Source organism: Pristiophorus japonicus, chromosome 5 (assembly GCF_044704955.1).
Source record: "Pristiophorus japonicus isolate sPriJap1 chromosome 5, sPriJap1.hap1, whole genome shotgun sequence".
In the NCBI taxonomy this organism is placed as follows: Eukaryota; Metazoa; Chordata; class Chondrichthyes; family Pristiophoridae; genus Pristiophorus; species Pristiophorus japonicus.
The window spans coordinates 268,204,371-268,225,815 of NC_091981.1; the positions used below are offsets into that span (position 1 = coordinate 268,204,371).

Genomic DNA, 21,445 nt, shown 5'->3' on the forward strand with positions numbered 1-21,445 from the left:
TGTTCTGGTGTGTTGGCTGTGCCCTTGCTCGGCTGGTATGTTGTTCGCCCTGCTGGGTGAGCCTGGGCTGTTGGGCGTGATGGGTTCGATTTCCTGGTCTGGCGTGGTGTCGTTGATCCTTTGGGTGTGTGTTGTGGGCTCGAAAAAGGTGGTGTCTGCTGTGGGTTGTTCAGGGCAGTCTGAACCGCAGCCTCGTTTGATCCAGGTGCTTTCTGCAAATTTGTCCATTGTCTAGTTTGACTATAAACATCCTACTCCCTTCTTTAGCTATCACCGTGCCCGCGATCCACTTGGGACCATGTCCATAGTTTAGCACATACACAGCGTCATTTAGATCAATTTTCCGTGACATAGCGGCGCGACCATCGTTTACATTTTGTTGCTGCCGCCTGTTCTCTACCTGATCATGCAGGTTGGGGTGAACCAGCGAGAGTCTGGTTTTAAGTGTACTTTTCATGAGTAGCTCAGCCGGGGGCACCCCCGTGAGCGAGTGAGGTCTTGTGCGATAGCTGAGCAGTAGTCGGGACAGGCGGGTTTGGAGTGAGCCTTCTGTGACTCGTTTGAGGCTCTGTTTGATTGTTTGTACTGCCCGCTCTGCCTGCCCATTGGAGACTGGTTTAAAGGGGGCCGAGGTGACATGTTTGATCCCATTGCGGATCATGAATTCTTTAAATTTGGCACTGGTGAAACATGGCCCGTTGTCACTGACCAGTATGTCAGGCAGGCCATGGGTGGCAAACATGGCCCTCAGGTTTTCAATGGTGGCGGTGCTTCCTGACATTATTTCACATTCAATCCATTTTGAAAAAGCATCTACCACCACCAGGAGGGCCAGGACCACAAACTTAGTGGTGCCTTTCTGGGCACGTTGCTCAACTGAGCACACATGCTGCATTGCCGTACACAGAACTCTTAAGTCAGAGTCGATACCGGGCCACCACACATAGGATGTGGCTTTCGCTTTCATCATTACTATACCCGGGTGTGTGCTGTGGAGATCCGAGATGAACATCTCCCTGCCCTTTTTGGATAGCACTACACAGTTACCCCACAACAGGCAGTCTGCCTGAATCGACAGCTCGTCCTTTCGCCGCTGGAACGGCTTGATTAGCTTTTGCATTTCAATGGGGATGCTGGCCCAGCTCCCATGCAGTACACAGTTTTTTTTTACTAGGGATAGCAGAGGATCTTGGCTGGTCCAAGTCTTAATCTGGTGGGCCGTGAGGTGATTTATCATTTTCAAACGCTTCCATGACCATCAACAAGTCTTTTCCACCCCCGTGGGGGCAATGGTAGCCAACTGAAAGCATCCGCACAGTTCTTGGTGCCTGGCCTGTGGCGGATGGTATAGTTATACGCTGATAGCGTGAGTGCCCACCTTTGTATGTGGGCTGAGGCATTAGTACTTATCCCCTTGTTTTCAGCGAACAGGGATATGAGGGGCTTGTGATCGGTTTCCAGCTCAAATTTGAGGCCAAACAGGTACTGATGCATTTTCTTTACCCCGAACACACATGCTAATGCCTCTTTTTCAATCATGCTGTAGGCGCTCTCGGCCTTAGACAAGCTCCTGGGGGCATAGGCGACAGGTTGCAACTTCCCCGTTAGCTTGTTGTAATACACACCCGACTCTGTACGACGACGCATCACATGCTAGCACAAGTCTTTTACACGGGTTATATAATACAAGCAGCTTGTTGGAGCATAAAATGTTTCTGGCTTTCTCAAAAGCAATTACTTGGTTTTTTCCCCATACCCAGTTCTCACCTTTATGCAATAGCACATGTAGGGGCTCTAATTGGGTGCTTAAAAACCCCGGTAGGAAGTTACCAAAATAGTTGAGTCCCAGGAATGACCGCAGCTCCGTGACGTTCTGTGGCCTGGGCGCATTCCTGATAGCCTCTGTCTAGGTGTCTGTGGGCCGAATGCCGCCCGCTGCGATCTTTCTCCCCAAAAACTCCACTTCTGTTGCCATGAAGACGCATTTCGACCTCTTCAGCCGCAGCCCTACGCGATCCAGTCGCTGGAGGACCTCCTCCAGGTTTTGTAGGTGCTCAATGGTGTCTTGACCCATGACCAATATGTCATCCTGAAAAACCACCGTCCGTGGTACCGACTTGAGTAGGCTCTCCATGTTTCTCTGGAAGATCGCTGCAGCCGACCGAATTCCAAAAGGGCATCTGTTGTAGATGAATAGCCCCTTGTGCGTGTTGATGCAGGTGAGGCCCTTCGAAGACTCCTCCAGCTCCTGCATCATGTAGGCCGAAGTCAGGTTGAGCTTGGTGAACGTCTTGCCTCCTGCCAGCGTCGCAAAAGGTCGTCTGCCTTAGGTAGCGGGTATTGGTCCTGTAGCGAGAAACGATTAATAGTTACTTTATTATCGCCGCAAATCCTGATTGTGCCATCACTTTTGAGTACTGGAACAATCGGTCTGGCCCACTCGCTGAATTCCACTGGGGAGATGATGCCCTCCTGTTGCAGCCTGTCCAGCTCGATTTCCACTCTCTCCCTCATCATGTGAGGTACCGCTCGCGCCTTGTGGTGAATGGGTCGTGCCTCTGGGACCAAGTGGATCCGCACCTTCGCCCCAGAAAAGTTTCCAATGCCTGGATCAAAAAGGGAAGGAAATTTGTTAAGAACCTGGGTACATGAGGTCTCATCGACATGTGATCGCGCTCGGATGTCATCCCAGTTCCAGCGGATTTTGCCCAGCCAGCTCCTTCCAAGCAGTGTGGGGCCATCGCCCGGGACAATCCAGAGTGGCAGTTCGTGCACCGTGCCCTCGTAGGTGACCTTGACCATGGCGCTGCCCAGGAAGGGATCAGCTCTTTGGTGTACGTTCTCAGTTTCGTGTGGATGGGGCTCAGGGCTGGTCTGAGCGCCTTGTTGCACCACAGTCTCTTAAACATCTTTTTACTCATGATAGATTGGCTAGCGCCAGTGTTCAGTTCCATGGCTACGGGTAAGCCATTCACTTTTACGTTTAGCATTATGGCTGGACATTTCGTCGAAAATGTGTGCACCACGTGTACTTCAGCATCTGCCTCCTCTCTCAGGCTCGAAATTGCTTTGGTCCACCATGGACTGATCTTCCTCTGCCACGTGGTGGTTAGCAGGTTTTGCAGAGCTGCAAGCTCGTTGGACGTGCCCCATTGTTCCACAGCTCTTGCAAACATACCCTTTGAAGCGACATGAATAGGCTGAATGGAAGCCTCCACAACGCCAACAAGATGTGAATTGCCTTGCATTCATCCTTTGTTGCGGACTCTGAGTCATCTGGGTCACCTGAGGCCGCTGGCAGTTGCAGACTCGTGGACTCTGCCCTGTACATTTCTGCTCGCGAACACAGTTCCAGTTAATTTATGAACATTGCTTGCACTTTTGTGCTGAGATTTGTTTGGTGTTATCACTGGTGGACATAAACGCCTGTGCTATCGCAATGGACTTACTGAGGGTCGGTGTCTCGACAGTCAAAAGTTTTCGTAGGATGGTCTCGTGGCCAATGCCCAGTACAAAAAAGTCTCTGAGAATTTACTCCAGGTAGCCATCAAACTCACATTGGTCCTGCAAGTCGCCTTACCGATACCTCGCCATCAGCACGCTCTTCCTCGGGTTAAGCTGCTCCCGAATCATTGTACACAGCTCCTCATACGACTTATCTGTGGGTTTCACCGGAGCCAGAAGATTCTTCATGAGGCTATAGGTTGGTGCCCCGCAGACCGTGAGGAGGACCACTCTCCTTTTTGCAGCGCTTCCTTCTCCGTCCAGCTCATTGGCTACAGAGAACTGTCTAACTGTTCGACACAGGCTTGCCAGTCCTCAACCTCAAAGAACTTCTCCAGGATTCCCACAGTTTGCTGCATCTTTGCGTTGGATTTGTGTACTCGTCGCCAGTTATTGTGTTCCCAACACAGATGAGACTGCAGATAGGGAGGTTAAAGTAACAGTGACCTCAGTCTTTATTAAGACACTCCAGAGTGAGGAACAGGCCTTAGGGGTCAGTTTCTATACAGTGCTCCCAAGGGATGCTGGGATCCCTTGGGACTTCAGGGGATGCGCTCCCTGGTGGTGGAACATGGGATTGCATGCTTTACAGATACAGAACAATTCTCATAAATCTTTTCTGCACCCTCGTTAAGACCTTTACATCCTTCCTAAAGGATTGGACACACTGCTCCAGTTGAGGTCGAACTAGTGTTTTATACAGGCTCATCATAATTTCCACGCTTTTGTACTCTATTCCTCAATTCATGAAGCCCACGATCCAGTCAGTTTTTAACTACTTTCTCAACCTGCCCTGCCACCTTCAACGATTTGTGCACATACACCCCTAGGTCTCTCTGTTCATGCACCCACCTTAGGATTGTACCCTTTAGTTTATATTTCCTCTTCTCGTTCTTTCTACCAAAATGTATCACATAACACTTTGCTGTGTTAAATTTCTTGTGTCCACCCATTCCACCAGCCTATGTCCTCTTGAAGTCTATCACTATCCTCCTCACTGTTCACTCTACTTCTAAGTTTTGTGTCAACTGCAAATTTTGAAATTGTGCCCTGTACATCCAGATCCAAATCATTAATATATATCAAGAAAAGCAGTGGTCCTAGTACTGATCCCTGGGGAACACCACTGTATACCTTCCTCCAGTCTGAAAGACAACCGTTCACCACTACTCTCGGTCTCCTGTCACTTAGCCAATTTTGTATCCATGCTGCCACAGTTCTTTTTAATTTCATGGGCTTCAACTTTGCTGGCAACCCTGTTGTGTTGCACTTTGTCGAACGTCTTTTGGAAATCCATGCACACTGCGTCAACTGCATTGCCCTCATCAATTACCTCATCAAAAAAACTTGATCAAGTTGGTTAAACACGATTTACCTTTAACAAATCCATGCTGGCTTTCCTTAATTAATCCATACTTGACTGTTAATTTTGTCCCTGATTATTGATTCTAAAAGCTTCTCCACTATCGAGGTTAAACTGACTGACCGGATAGAAGGATATGTTGGGGTGAGATGAAGAAGGGTGGGAGGAGGACCTTGTGGACCATAAACACTGACATGGATCTGTTGGGCCGAATGGCTTGTTCTTGTGCTGTAAATACTTTGTAATCATATTTACTGAGGCAACATATGTCACTAACTCAAGTAAAAATAATACACACTTTATTGTAACTGAAAGATACTCCCTCCAATATATTTAGAGGATTCATTACTTCTGAAAATGCTTACGGTGCAAGTACAGTTGTACCTCTCCAGTCCGGCACCCTTGGGATCTGACCAGTGCTGAACAAGAGAATCTTCTGGACCACAGGAGGTCACGCCGACCCTTACGTTGTCAGCAGTACCCTCGACTTACCTGGTGCTGCTGACAAAAGCTCCGTTGCATTCTGCGCATGCGCTGCGTTCTGCGCATGCGCTGCGTTCTGCACTTGCGCTGCGCAGGAGCCTACTGCGCAGCATTTCTCAGGCCCAGCTTCGGCGCCTCAGTCAGCCGTCATGCTCCTCGCTCCCTCTCCGCGCCGACCCGACCAAGGAGGAAACACCAGAGGCAGCGGGGAGAAGAGAAGAGGAGCAGCCAGCCCCAGGACACAGCGTGGGTCGTGATTCCCCTCCCCCAGCCGGGAATGATGCCGGACCAAAGAGTCCCGGACAGGAGAGGTACAACCGGTAGCAGTTTTACTATCTTCAAAACATTTTCTCAGTTATGTATATTGCATACAAAGTACATTTTCTGGCTCTGTAACCCACAAAGGGTTTGCAGCATTTGCTCGACAAGTTTCTGTTGTGTGTATTTTTCCCTCATCAAAATGTTTCTTCTTTATTATTTTCATGCTTAACTTCTTCCTCTTATTGTAGTTGTTACTGAATAGTCTTGGTGTAACACTCTGCTGGCGAGTATTTTTCCCACTCTTGAATATTTTATGGTTTTGGACCTTGAATGTAATTTGCCGTAGTCTAGATTTGGCTAACTGACTCTGAACTCGGCATCAAAATTTCTCCTTCTGGCTCTAGCACAAACTGTCTCTTGGAACAACTGCAGAAAATGCATCTTTAACCAAAACAACCCCAATAGCTAGAATTGTCAAAAGATGTTTTTCCCACCAGTTTATAATTGTAGCTTTAGGGTATCAGCCAGTGTCTCAGTGGGTAGCACACTCACCTCCGAGTCAGTAGGTTGTGGGTTCAAGTCCCACTCCAGAGACTTGAGCACAAAAATCTAGGCAGACAATCCAGTGCAGCACTGAAGGAGTACTGCACTGTTGGAAGTGCCATCTTTCAGATGAGACATTAAATCGAGGCCCCGTCTGCTCTCTCAGATGGATGTTAAAGATCCCTTGGCACTATTTCAAAGAAGAACAGGGCAGTTATCCCCGGTGTCCTGGCCAATATTTATCCCTCAATCAACAAAACAAAAACAGATTATCTGGTCACTATCACATTGCTGTTTGTGGGAGCTTGCTGTGTGCAAATTGGCTGCTGCGTTTCCTACATTACAACAGTGACTACATTTCAAAAAGTACTTAATTGGCAGTAAAATACCTTGTGATGTCCGATGATCATGAAAGCCATTAGATAAATGCAAGTCTTTTTATATTTTCCTACTTGCCTATATGTAAGATTAAGCACAGCAAACTTCAGTGACTCTTTGAGGTGCAAGTGTGAAGTACACGTTCCCTGTGTAATACGCAGCTAACAAACTTTCCTAAGGATTAAAGATGTACACTAAACATGAAACTTTTAAATATATAGATGGAAAATTCAACTATTTTAAAACAAAATGTGGGCTTCATTTCACTAGTTTGAATAGATTGCTAGCAATAAATACCATTGCACAATGAGGATAGTTGAACATTTACACGCTCTTAATACCGTAAAAATATATTTTAAAATTTGAAATGGGATGATCTTTCTCACACTGAAATGTAGTCAGCCATGTGCACACTAGTGTGACAAAATGGACATTCTTCACTCATCAGCGTGCTCTAAAATATTGGCTTATCTTGATCTTTTGGTGCTGCATTTAACATTTGCCTTTGAGCTTCATCATTGAGTCAAGTCCCAGCAGCAGCCAACACTGCAAGGCACTTATTATAAATTATTTATTTTTTTATATATTTATTTATTATAAATAAATCTTCCTAGCCTATATGCTTGGTGGGGTGCCAGAAAACTGGTGGTTCACTCCATCATGTATTGATATCTCATTTACCTGCAAAGCAAGGTCACCTTGATGCTGTGGACGAACCGGTGGCATTTCAACCTGCTGACGTTGAAGCACTGTTGAATGTGGTAATATAATATACGATCATTTAAATCAAGGGAGAGGTGTCTTTTGTTCACAAATCATTTGTGACTGTCTCCCACAATGTGCAGATGTCTAGATCTCATTATGGATTTAATATGTACAATGTGATTGCTGTACAGTAGAGGTTTTAATACTGAAACATGGTAGACTATTAGACTGTAGGCATTAATTCTGCCCTCATCCAATAACATGCACTTGGAAGATTCAATGGATTTGGTCGCCTGACAGGAAGTATATACGTGCCTTCAAAGGAGTGCAATGAAGATCCACAGACTGATTCCTTGGATGAGAGGATTGATGAGAGATTGAGTAGACTAGGCCTATATTCCCCAAAGTTTAGAAGAATGAGAGGTCATCTCATTGAAACATATAAAATTCTTACAGGGGCTTGACAGGGTAGATACTGGGAGGATGTTTCCCCTGGCTGGGGAGTCTAAAACTTAGGATCTCAGTCTCAGAATAAGTGGGGGGCGGGAGGTCGGGGTGGGCGGAGCCCAGGCCGAAGGAGGACGTCCGGCTCTGTCTTATATTTGGACTGCGGCAGGGTGCCGGTCTGGGGCATCAGGTTTACCGAGGTTTGGGGGTGGCAAAGAGAGCAGGCCTTCTCCAATTATGAGAAGGCTACGGTAAAAATTGAGCAGGAAAGGCTGGGGCCTAGTGATCAATACCACCCCCACCCCAGCGGGAGGCTCTGGCTGATCCTGACAAAGCACTAAAATAGTAAACCTATTTTACACCTGAAGCTAGTTTATTACTACGTATATGTATGTCGAATTTAAGCCCTTTTGTTGCTTTCAAGACCCTGTGTAAGCTTTGAGACATGTTGACTACTTATGAATAATTTTCAGAATCTTATATTTTCTGTGGAATTTTTACAAGCATTTCCAATTGAAATGGAAATCTTACAAATTACTTTAATAATTTCAAAATTAAGAAAATGATCTTTGATATATATATACTGTTCGGCATATGCTGAAATGTATGAGTTTGCAACAACTAGCCCTTTTCTGATACAAAGCTGATGAAGAATGTTCTTAATGTGGAAGATTGCCAAAGTATGTCCTTTCTGAAAACAACAGGACCGATCTAACCCAGCAAATGATCACTCTATCAACCTCTTTCCAATCATTAGCTCAATTAATGATTTTAATTCTGAGATTGATAGACTTTTTTGTGCCAAGGTTATTAAAGGATATGGAGCAAAGACGGGTCAATTAAGTTAGAATATGGATCGGTCATTTTCTCACTGAATAACAGAACAAGCTTGAGGCGTTGAATGGCCTACCTCCTCTTGTGTTCCTATATGTTTATTTTGACTGGGAGGTGAATATTGAACAGGTATTCCATGAATGTGCAACAAGTGGGTTTTTAATTCAATAGTAATTTTATACTTGATATACCTGAATCTATGTATAGTTAGATCATTAGGCCTCACTAGCCTAAAACATATCAAACGACAACATATTTTCTTATTGGCTTTGATCCAAGGAATCATATCTTTATTTTTTTTTGTTTGACATAAGTTAAAGCTAGGCCCAGTAATAGATCTGAAGCTTACTGAAGAGCTTTCTTTTCCCGTCTTTCATTATTGAAGATGCAGGAAAATGAACTCTTGAAGGATTTTTGTACAAACTCAGTCAGCTGTTCCCCTCCCCCTTTCAGTGCTTAAGAATGTGCTCTCTTCGAACATTCGCCAGTTCTGAGGAAGAGTTGTCGACCCGATACGTTAACTTTGTTTTGCTCTCCACAGATGCTGCCTGACCCACAGAGATTTCCAGCATTCTGTTTTTATTACAATTTATATTGATGATTTAGATGAGGGAACCGAGTGTAATATGTCCAAATTTGTTGACAATGCAAAGCTAGGTAGGAAAGTAAGATATGAGGAGGTCACAGAGTCTGTAAAGGGTTATAGACCAGTTAACGAATTGGGCAAGAAGGTGGTCGATGATGTATAATGTGGGGAAGTGTGAAACTTATCTACTTTGTTTAGAAGAATGGAAAAGCAGAATATTCTTTTTAAAGATGAGAGACTAGTAAATACTTGTCTTCAGAGGGATTTGGGTGTCCTTGTACACAAATCATAGACAGTGAACATGCAGGGACAGCAAGCAATTAAGAAGGCAAATGGTAGGTTGGCCTTTACTGCAAGAGTGTTGGAGTATAAGAGTAAGGAAGTCCTGCTGCAATACCAAAGAGTTCGACTAGGGGTCATAGTCTCACGATAAGGGATCGGCTATTTAGGACTGGGATGAGGAGAAATTTTTACTGCAGAGGGCTGTGGTGCTCAGTTGTTGAGTATTATTCAAGGCGGAGATAGATCATTGGGCACTAAGGAAGTCCAGGGATATGGGGACAGGGTGGGAGAGTGGATTTGATGTAGAACTTCAGCCATGATCTTATTGAATGGCGGAGCAGGCTTGAGTCGCCATATGGCCTACTCCTGCTCCTAGCTCTTGTGTTCAAAAATAGCAGTGGTCCAAATACCGACCCCTGGGGGACACCTCCAATCAACAAACAACTGTTTCTGTTTTCTGTTTCTGAACCAATTTTGTATCCACGCTACCTCTGCCCATTTAATTCCATGGGCTTCAGTTTTGCTAACCAGTCTATTATGTGGTGTTTCATCAAACGGCTTTTGAAAGTCCATATACATGACATCAATCTACATCAACTTTCTTCATTCCTTACTAGTGTAATAGTAATTTTGTTTTATTTTGAGGTTATGGGAACTAGACCAGACTCTTGATAAACATTTCATGAAAGGCATGAAATAATGCCTTTTTCTGTTTCTATTAAAATCAAACTTCCATACTTTTAAAACCTAGGTACGAAGTACCGATATTTCACATCAGCCCTACAGAATGTATATATTTTACAATAGGCATTTCATCATCGGAACAGTTATTTGACATCATTAGTATATGTGATGGAGTACGTGCATGCATGTTTAAAGGTGACTGTTACAAAGCATTAACAGGTTCAGAATCTTACTAGTACAGTTTTTTTCTTCCCTTACTTACTTTGTATCACTAACATTTACTTTTATTTGGAAACAATGGCAGTTGTTGTGGTCTAGTGTATTCTTAAGCCATTACAGTATGGAAAGATTAACATCGAGTGCACAGTTCTAGCTTTGCCATAATCAAGTAGCAGGGGTATCACTTCCCTGCGGGTTGGGTTGATTTACTGAGGAATGCTACTCCTTTGGTAAAATGCCAGCCTGCAGTACCCTCACATTTTAGTGTATGGATTTTACTGTCCAATGATTCAACAGAAACTTTTTTTCCCCACACGATTCATTCAGAAAAAGCTTTGGTTCTCTCTCTGGTCCAAGTGGAAAAAGACATTACCTGTTGTCACCCTAAGCCATATATACCAAAGGGAAGAATATGCACGGCTCTTTACATGCAAGCAGGGGTCTGAGATAGAGTTACAACATTGTAGCTCCTGTTATACACATCGTATGTGAACCTAGCAAGGCTCCACACCAGCAGCGTACATCACAATTTCTACTACCAAACAGTCTGTGCTGAGTCAGCTGATCTCAGACAGTGCTCTAGTTGGGATGTCGCAGTTTGTATCTGTGTCTCTTGGGCAGTGAGGAGAAAAATCAGCCGGGTTCCAACTCCTCATTGCTTTCTAGTAACTGTTGCTGGAAGTTGCATGTGTGGGAACGTATTTACTTTATATGAAGAGAGAATTGGATTTCTATGTTCAAAAAACCTACACAGTTTTGATTCGCACCAAAGAATGGTCATTAGAATGAGGGATCAAAAACGTGTTGAAGTTTGGGAAGTGATACCCCAGGGAGAGTCTGTGTGTAGAAATTCATCTTTTGTGGTAGTTCAAAGCAGGCGGTATTGCATTGGCTGCCTGTTAGATGCCCGGCCTGATACTCCGTTCCATTGCCTTCAATGAAACAGACTATCAGCCGGGATGTATAACGGGTGGCCAAAGCGATACTGCTTGCTTCTCATTACCTCCCAAGGCAAAATTTAACCCCTGCATCTTGAGCAGAAGACTGGAGAGAAAGTATATTATGCATAATACCTAGTGCAATTTGGTGTCTTGGATAACAATCCCTACTTACCTTTTGGGGGAGGGGGTGGGTGGATTTGGGGAGCGGTAACTGCCACGAGGCGGGATATCCTTTGCCAGATACAGAGGTCTCGGCACACAACCTAAATTGGGTAACCGCCCTGAGAGCAAGTGGAGTGCAAAATTAAAGGGGCGGGCCAAGCTGCAGATTCTGCAGGTCCCTACCTGGTCTACCGGGGAGCGGGGATTGCGGCACGGATCCCGGAATCCACAAAGCCATTGTTGGATGTTTTTTTTCAAAATCCCCACCTCCCCTTTAAATTTCACCCCACAAGCAGCCTACAGCCCCCTAAAACTGTCGCTGGCATCGCCCGGTGCAGCTTCAGGGGGCACTCCTGAATTTTCGCTCCGTGGACAAAACTGGTCGCTATGCACGGTGGTGATGTCACCGCCAGCGGAGCAGGGTGCTACTGGTTACCGCTGAATTTAGCGGGACTCGTTAGTGGTGCCGCGCCCAGGCGAAAAGTCACTGGCGCCCCCCCCGAGACATCAACGCCCCGAAATTCTCCCCCTTTGTGTATCGCTTTATCATTCTTCTCATTAATGATGTAAATGCTAAACATTAGCCTTGTATGAAATTATATTTGACTGCAGGCTCCCAAGTGTTGCAAACATTGTTCTTGGTGTGTGATACTTGCCTGCTGATGTGCAGAAATGTATTGGGAAATCTGTCAATGTTAATCTGTTACATACTTTGTGTGCACCCTCCTTGATTTTTCTCCTTTTTCCGCAATACTTGTTTTTAACAGGAATAACAAGATTTGACTTACTTGGAGACTTTGGAAGGTTCAACTGGCTTGGCAATTTTTACATTGTACTCTCATACAATCTGTTATTTGCTGTGGTAACGACTCTGTGCCTGATCAGAAAATTTACATCTGCTGTAAGAGAAGAACTGCTTAAAGCATTAGGTAAGCGCCAATATCGGTTGACTCTCCTAGATCCAATAATAAAACGAAGAAGCTCAAAATTTTTACTGACCTGTACTAATACTAATTAAACACTTTTGTGTGTTTGACATTAAAATAAATGTATTCACCTATCACTTCGGTTGTAATTGCACTTTAAGTATATATCTCGGATTATTGGGCAGGTACCGTTGTCAGACCTAAGTTACACTGCCCATTATGGCTACCTTTTACTACAGTTTGCACTGGGTTGATTACAAAGGATTTTTGCTCCGAGTGGCTAATGTTGAACATAAGAACATAAGGAGCAGGAGCAGGCCATTTGGCCCCTCGAGCCTGCTCCGCCATTCAATAAGATCATGGCTGATCTGATCTTGGCCTCAACTCCACTTTCCTGCCCGCTCCACATAACCCTTGACTCTTATCGTTCAAAAATCTGTCTATCTCCACTTTAAATCTATTCATTCACTGACCCAGCCTCCACAACTCTCTGGGGTAGAGAATTCCACAGATTTGCGACCCTCTGAGACAAGAAAGTCTCCTCATTTCTGTTTTAAATGGGCGACCCCTTATTCTGAAAATTCTTAATGTTGGAAGTGGGCAGGGAGTAGCACCTACTTCCTCAAAACATTTAATAAAAGAAGTTGAAAAGTAAGTTTGAGCTCTGTGGGAACTTTTAAAATGTGGCTTTGTACTGGGGTGGTGTTGTCCTCCTCTGGGCACACAACTTACACTTCCTGGCTTTCGTCAGATACTTGTTTGATTCCTGAATTCTACTGCCATTTTTGTGGATCCAGAACTGCTTTCCATCAACTCAAAACTCAAATTATAGTAGCATCCTACATTTCTAAATGTTCCTTAAAATATTTTATTCTATTGTAACAAAGAAATATATTTCCATAGGATGCATTAAAATGATTACAAAGCAGTAGTTTGATTGAGGAGTTCAGATGCTCTGGCTACTTAATTTCCTACATTCCTCCTGGCACAATGAGCATTCTTAACTCCATAAATTTTGATTTCAAAAAAACTTGCTGATTTATTTAATTCTGGTTCTGCTGCAGTTTTAAACGGTTTGTTTACTTGAGGACATAAAGTTGCTTTTATTAAGCTATAGGATACATTTCAAATGACTTTGTTTGTTTTGTTTGTTTCTGCACAGTCCACATATGAATTGCCTTCCCCGTGCCACCTGCACTGTCTCCAAACATAATCATAGTGTTTCTTTATCAGAACTCCTCTCTTTGAAACCTTTAAAGTTTTGGTAATTGAAGCTGAACAGGCATTTTCTATGAACTTCCAGTAAATTAATATTTTTCCATTTTAGTCTTGTGTATTGTACAAAGATGAAAAGAGAAATAAAAAAATATTACTGAAACATTTTTCTCTATTTAGCAGATAGCTAAACTGACTGTAAACATTTTTAATTTTGATACTTGTCCAGTGAGGTGTGAATTTTTGCAAAACCTTCCCTTTTGTTTAAACTTCTTGCCAAAATAATGGACCTGACTAACTGTAGCTAGTTTTAACTGATTTAAATGCAGGGATAACACTTGTACATCATTGATTACACTATTTGCTTTTTACAAACTCAAACTTTTTGTTCCCCTTCTCTTCAGGCCTGAATAATCTACATCTTTCAAATAGGACACAAGAGACAGAGAAGGTCCTGCATTCTGCAAATGGACATCAGAAATCATTCTGAGAAGCGAAAGCTGGCAACAATATAGGCAACTTTCGGGGGGCAAACAATTCAGTCACACAACATTCCATTCTTCCCACCCCATCCGGAGTCTTGGCGGTCATTTATTTTCAGCAGCTACTAGGAGTCAGAGAAGCGTTCTGTTGTGGGGAAAATGCTGTCTGAGAAATGCACAGGAAGGGAATATCTGGGGCTCACTGCATTTCAACAAGAGTTAGAGGTAGTACTGAATGTACTTAGCTTGGACGATCATGCTGCATTTAGACTAACTTCTACAAATCACCAGATTATGATTTGGAATTCCTTTGGAAGTGTTTTAAGTTTCCTTTGGGGGCAATTGCTCAGTCTGTCACTGAAGCACTAGTATATCCAGGCCCAGTACCACTTCTGGAAAATGTATCACCAAGAGAAATTATGTTGTGATGTCTTGGCATGCAAACATGCTCTTCCAGAGAGCTCTGGAATTCTGGCTGTTGCTTACATTGACATTGTGGAGCTGATACCATTCGCTGCTTTTGAACAGAATCCGTAATTTTCAATTGAGCCAACCTGGACTCTATGCAAGTGCAGGTCACGTTCAAATCTGCAGTCTGAATGCAGCAAAGTTAGCTTTAGCAGAAAGGAAATGTGTTTAGTTTGTTGGCTAAACTCTCCTGTGGCATTATGACAAATCTGTTTTCAATCTTCTGCTGTAAAACAAAAATTAAATTGTTGTGCTTTATTGGTAAATAAATCCAAACAGGATTAGTGTAGCTATAAGGTGAATGCCTCTTATACCAGCAATTGGAAACCAGTGCACTTGCAACTTCCCGACACAATCCAGTTGCCAGTAGTGAACTAATCTGAATGCTGGCAGACCTATCTTGGCAGGTGGCCTCCATGAGTTTGGAGAAACTGGTTGCAGCGAAACTGCAGCCTGGTTTACAGATCGCAGAGGCTGGGAATTTATATTCAGCCGTTAGAAGTATTAATCTTGTGTTTAGAATTCCCATCTCACAGCAATAGAGTACTAAATTCCATTGGTATCTTGAATCTTAAAATATCCACCTACAATTGCAATAAGTTTTGACAGCATTATGCATGACATTAAATAGTTGTGTCGAAGATGACTTATGGAGGAGGCAGGGTTAATGTCGAGAGTTTGCGATTTGAAGCCAGATAAATGATCACAAATTATGCAGACTGGAGACTTAGAGCAGAATGGTTCCGGATCAATGGGTTACTAATTGTTTGCTGAAATCTATTCCTAAAGTCTTTGCTGCCACCAGTACATTCTTGATTTACTGTTATTGTTGTGCGATGCTGTAGAGCTCAGAGTGGAAAAAATTCCAAGGAGTGGATAGTGCTCTTCTAAACCATTATCATTTAACTTTTTCGAAGCCTAGGTTAATACAGAAAGGGGATTAAAATACAAGTCCCTTTTAAAGTATTAAATCCATAAACAAGGTGTGATGTTTTATGGTAGTCCATTCCCAGCATGAAATGGCTCTCTGTTCAGCATCTGAAAAATGACCCAGAGGCATATTATTAAAACTTACAAATAAACCTCTATAGTGGACAAAAACAAAAGTCCGCCAATATTTGGCAAACATGACCTACCTTTTTTATCTTCACAAAACAGCCTCCATACTGGTGATTTAATTTGTGATGATGTCTGAGTCATGCCAAAACAGAATCAGTTTTCCTCTTTCCTCCCCTATACACACTCCCCACCCCCCCTCCCCCCCCAAAATGTGTAATGCCTTGGTGGCTACAAAACTACTAATTGTACCTGCAAGTAATTCATCGATTGTAAAGCAGTTGGGATGTCCTGGGGATGCAATAAGGTGCAATATAACTGCAAGTTTATTTGTTCTCAATTCCGCTGTATACTCACTTCAGGCATACTGATTCATGGCAAGTATCTATAATTTTTAATTAATTAATATCCAATAACCTATTAGGTGACGTATTTGAGTTTCCCTTTAATTCTGTTGGAAGTGTTTTTTAGGATCCAGGAAAGGGAAAGTTTTTCAGTTTTTTGTGTTTATTAATTGAGCTGAACACTAGTAAATTTACGCTGTGAAACTCTTTACTCTATCTGAGCAGATTCATTTGATTGGGTGGAGGGAGGTGAAGAAAATTCTGTTGAATTATTAATGGAAAATGAAAGATGTTCTGTTTTCTAATATCATCACCTTGAACACTGAAACAATGAGAACTTGTCCTACTCTGCTGTCAGAAAACTGGGTGCAAGGATATTGACTATAGCATTATACAATTGTAGCCTGTATCATTCCAGAGAGATGTGGTGTGCTCTTCAAATTTATTCGAAGACTATGCTCACATTCTTCTGAGTCCTGCAGACCTCGGTTACCTTGCATCAAGGTTAAATACTAGTTCTGTTTTTATTAGCTGTGATCCGTTTTGATAAACCCATCTATGTAGATTCTAGGCTGAACAAAAAAGGTATGTAGTTAGGAAATAATTAGACTGAAACAATGGCTGAATGAAGGCTCTATTCACCAGTGTCTGACAATCTGTTGCACATAAACATTGCTTTTAGGGACAGAACAGGAAGAATAAACTTTGAAATGTATTTTATGCTCATAGATCTGCAGTAAGTTGGGCCTGGACGTTTGAATGAATTGGGCAATTTAAAAATATTTTCCACTTGAGTCTTGTTGAACACGGAAAAATAAAGCCCATGTGAGCTGCTTTGACTGGTTTACAAGATTTGAAAACTTTGAATCACCTCAATATGTCATGTGCTATTTTTGTCATTTACATTCTTTTTGGTCCAAACTTTCCTTCAGTGATAGTAGTAGTAGAGTACATTGCATATTTTGAATTTGATTTCTACTCATTTTTCTTTAACTGTAACGCTAGTCATGTCTGGTCAGTGTGGTTATGATAGTTCATTGTAGATAAAGCCCCTGATGCTATGTTTCCAATCCTCTGTGATGTTCATTGATGTTAAATGGGTACAGACATGTACGCAGGTAGATTGCTTTATTCTTATCTGAACTTAAAGAAATAGTATAAGGATTATTGGTATAATGAAACCACTGAGTTCATAGACCATTTCCAGGACCATCAGCAAACACTGGCTTGTATCTATCTTACTTATTGGAACAGTTTAAAGGACTTAATGTGTGAATGGGGAGAAAGCCATTCCACGCGTCGAGCCCATTGCATTTACTTTTGTTCAAGGTACAATCAATTCTTTTTGTGAACTGATCTAACTAGATGCCAAAATCCAGACTGCTACTCTGAGCTTTTCTTTTTAGCAAAGGTGCAAGTGAAGAGGCTTTGATTTGTTGCGGTCATATATTTTTGCAGACTGATGTGATATTATCACTTGAGATGTTTGTAGGATCCAAGAATGCCGTTTCCTTCTACCCCTTAAAAAATAAACTGTTACTCGCTGATATTTTATACAGGTTTCATTTGCATTCAATGTTTTTATTTTCCTGAGAAGAGTAAGGAGGAGTCTTTAATCTATTGAATTTTAAGGCACTTTTACACTAGAGTGCAGCATATTGGCAAGCACACCGTTGTCCCTTTTTCAGCTGCACTCTTTTTAAAAAAAAAAAAACATGGCCCATCATGCTGGAAAACAGTGTTTTCGACAGAGGTAAATATGGACACATGCATCTATTACCAGGTTCAGGTCATCAGTTCAAGAAAAGTAAAATGCAAAGTGTTGGTCCATGCGTTTGCATTCTGAGTCAATGTATTAAACATCAGAGCCCAGCTTGGTTATGGAGGCTGACGCCCAATACATTTTAAAGGATATTCACAGAGGTCACCACCTCCAAATGTGAATAAAAAAGCCAATAGTGTAAAAGTGCATAGTGAACACAACATGGACTAGTTACCAGCACACAGTTGCTTTGCCATTAAAACAGTAACTTGTGAATGCTAAATATAGAAAGCTAGTTAAGTAACCGTTTTAATATTTTGTTAGTGACTTTCGCCCTTGGTTCTTGTGCAATAACAGCAATGCCAAAGTAAAGGTGCCAGATTTGGCAGGAATGGCACCATGAAGACCCTTTTCTTTTGCCACTGAGTCTTTCCAGCCTCAGGCCTTAGCAAATCTGGCAATTTTACTTTGGTGTTGCTACCAAATGCAAGAGACCCATATCGCACAAGGTAATGGCCCTGGTGCGATAATAAAAGCAGCTTTATTTCGATTCACCTACTAGATCAGGTGAATTCCTCAGTTTTATTTTGTGTTGAAGTGTGATGATGTTACTCAGCCATATATGCAATCAATTGCACAGCGACCAAAAAGGCCTACACATACGGTGTCATGTGAACCAGATAATTGCAAACTTTCCAGTTTCTTACCTACAAAGAGTTTCTTCATCAATGACAAATTCACTGTGATTTGCTTCTTGCCTCCCAGTTCAATATCACTTTTGAGTGTGTTTTCTGCTCACATTTTCGTAGTAACATTCATGTGCATTATGGTAGTGTTCATTACAGTAAATTGCTTCTTTATTGCCTTGTGCACTGTGATCTGACTTGTCTTTTATAGAAATCTGTGTTCCCATCACATAATTTAAAAAGTGCAAAATGCAGATCATTTTGGTATGTTTGAGTAAACCTTGTTAGAATAACCCACTTTGTGCTGCCAGTAATATTCCTGTTGGGTAAAGGTCATATTTGTAACTGTGCTTGCAAGCATGTCGTTTACCTGGCACACATCCATTGTGGGATTACTGGCATAAAATAGGCACAGATAGTGAGCTCATTTAAAATGTATATACAAATCCAGTCGATGCAAATGTGAAATACTTTCTGATAACTAGGCTGTGAAGCAACACTTTGTGAGCACTTTGTGTCTCTTGTGAGCATTATTCTGTCTGGAAGAGAATGGGTGTAGTTTGGTGAATTGGCAGCTGCACTTTTTTTTACAAACTATAAAATTGTAATTACATCCCTGCAATGAGTTCTGTTTGTTTAAGTTCAAGGTGTGCACTCTATTACTTTCAAAAGAATCTCCTCCAGTTTTTTAAATAGGGATTCTGCAGTATTACTTAAAACAATGTTGATTTTTCTGACTATCTTTCTGTAAGTTAAAATAAAGCAGAAGGTGGCACTAAATGCGATTGAAGATCAGGCAGCTTAGATAAGGGTCTAAGTGCATATAAATAAGCTAAATACATTTTCTTATGTACAACATGCAAAATGTTGAGAGGATGCACAGTTGCCAGGTAGCCGCAGCTGTACTGAGTGGCATTCACTTTTATATTTTATTTTGTTTATCATTGGCCGCTGATATGGTGCATGTGGTCTATGAAGCAGGTCACTTCTGTAGGTCACTATATTGGGTAAGACTGTTTACAAATGAAACACGAGCAGTTTTCTAACATTATCTTGGATGGCTACTGGAAGGAACTTTAAAAAAAATTCTTAGTCATTTGTATTTGTTGAGCTGTGTGCATTTGCTTAATGTGTGATGGTTTGATGCTGAAGTAATGCTATTTACATCCCTGGGCCGTTTGCAAACAAAGGAGAAAAGATTGTCTACTTTTTCCTGAAGACGGCAACTCTTTCATTCGTATTGGAGATGTACATAGTTAATTTTGCAATTGGATAAAATTAGATGATTGCATAACAGAGATAAAGAAACACTTAACAGTTGCTGAGATACTCTGCTCCTCCTGTGATTGGTTTGGCAGTCATTTTGCTCTTCATTCCAAATACTTTTACTATTTTTAAAAATTAAAGTTTGAAGCAGTTCTACACAAATTAAATCTCATGTTAGAAATGGTTGAGAAAGATTAGAAATGGTTGTGGACGCACGAGGTATGAATGCAGCCTCAACTAGTGGAATGGAAGCCTCTGCCTGTCCGTTGTTGTGAGCTTGGGTAGGCTGAACTCAGTGCTTCGTGGGCATAAGGTACAAAACTGGCCTTAATTTGGCAAGAAATTGCAACTTCATTGAGAGCGAAGGGATAGCTGATGCAGGAAATAGAAATGTCACACAGTGCAGTTTTGTGTATACCTCTGAAATTGATGCTAAGGTGCAGAGTGATGAGTGTTATGCTGTGCTGTGCTGTGGCTGTCCTAGATGTAGTGTCGAACTGGCTGTCTTTTCCACGGGTATTATGTATTTTATTTTGGTAGCTCCCTGAACAAAGCTGTAAATGTTTCCAAATTGATGGTGAACTAAAGAGCCACAGTTATTATACTGGCATGGCTTAATGTTCACTTCTTCTAAAAATAATGGCTATGTTAAAGTTTAAGGAAAATGGTGACTCCTGCAAATAGAGATGTCCAAAAACTAACTCTTCATAATAGCCATGTTTTGTTGGAACAGCTAAAAGAACTGCAGTCATCTTACCCTTTCAAAATGATAGTAAACAAAAAAAGTTCTGTTTTTATCATGTTAGTTAGTTTACTTATTTTTCAGCCACTGACAGTTAATGTTTTTAACATTTTTGGTCAGCATTCATAATCTAAATGTAGTAATTTCCTATCACAAATAAACACTGTTTGATGTCCAACAGAATACTTGCATAAATGGATTTATTACATGTTGTTCTAAAGCAAACAGTTTTGTTCTTATGCAGAATTTATTTGGACATAACTTACAGAAACACAAGCAAGCAGCTGCCAATTCATTTGTTAGGCTGTTCATTTTGATGTCTAGGATACATATCCTGGGTGTTACAGCTGTTGATATATTGCATGTTAGTATTGTTTCATTGTTGGCAATGAGAGAATGTATCATCAACATTGTACCTATATTATGTTTATAGTTTTTTTGTAAAATAGTTTGTAATCAAAGTTTACATTGTAGCTCCTCTTGTGTTTACAATAAATTCAATGAACAGTGTTTATTGTGCCTTTACATATTCTTTTCACAATCTGTCAAAGGCCAAAGGAAAAATACAGTACTTGGAAGGTAGCTGGATTGTATAGTTTGAGCAGTATAAAACAGAATCGTGCAATATAGGATTAGAAATATCTGATAATTTCCCACCCTCCTTCAGTTAGGAGGTTGTAATTGACAGGAAATCAAGATGATCCAACCACAGCTTCCCACAACTGCTCACTACTATTATCTCATGATACTCCTGTGAAGCGCCTTGGGATGTTTCACTATGTTAAATACAAATACAAGTTGTTGTTTGAAAACCTTTACAAGGTAATGCTGGTGTGAAATCTTTTTGAATAAACAGACTTAAGAAACACAGACTGACAAAAGATCATGCAGTCCATCAAGTCTGCCTTTTCAACCAATATACATTATTAATGGATTCTCCCCAAAGTACATAAAACAGACTTTGATTTATCATCTCAAACCTACATCCCAATTATGAATTTATTTAAAAATCTCGATGTATCTTGGTTTTCAGCTCCTTCAGAAAATTACGTATAGTTAAAGCTACCGAGAGGAACATAGGAAATAGTACTTGGCCATTTGGCCCC

General features: G+C 41.7%; 1 protein-coding gene across 3 annotated transcripts in view; it reads left to right on the forward strand.

The window, feature by feature from the left end:
- The window catches only part of lmbr1 (limb development membrane protein 1), a 245,541-nt gene extending 224,699 nt beyond the window's left edge, over nt 1-20,842 (forward strand). For all 3 annotated transcript variants that reach the window (XM_070881637.1, XM_070881639.1, XM_070881638.1), the window contains 2 exons: nt 12,160-12,321; nt 13,938-20,842. In XM_070881637.1, coding sequence (XP_070737738.1) covers nt 12,160-12,321; nt 13,938-14,023 — 248 coding nt within the window. In that variant the 3' untranslated portion in view covers nt 14,024-20,842. The remainder of the gene's footprint in view (nt 1-12,159; nt 12,322-13,937) is intronic.
- Nucleotides 20,843-21,445: the final 603 nt, after the last annotated feature.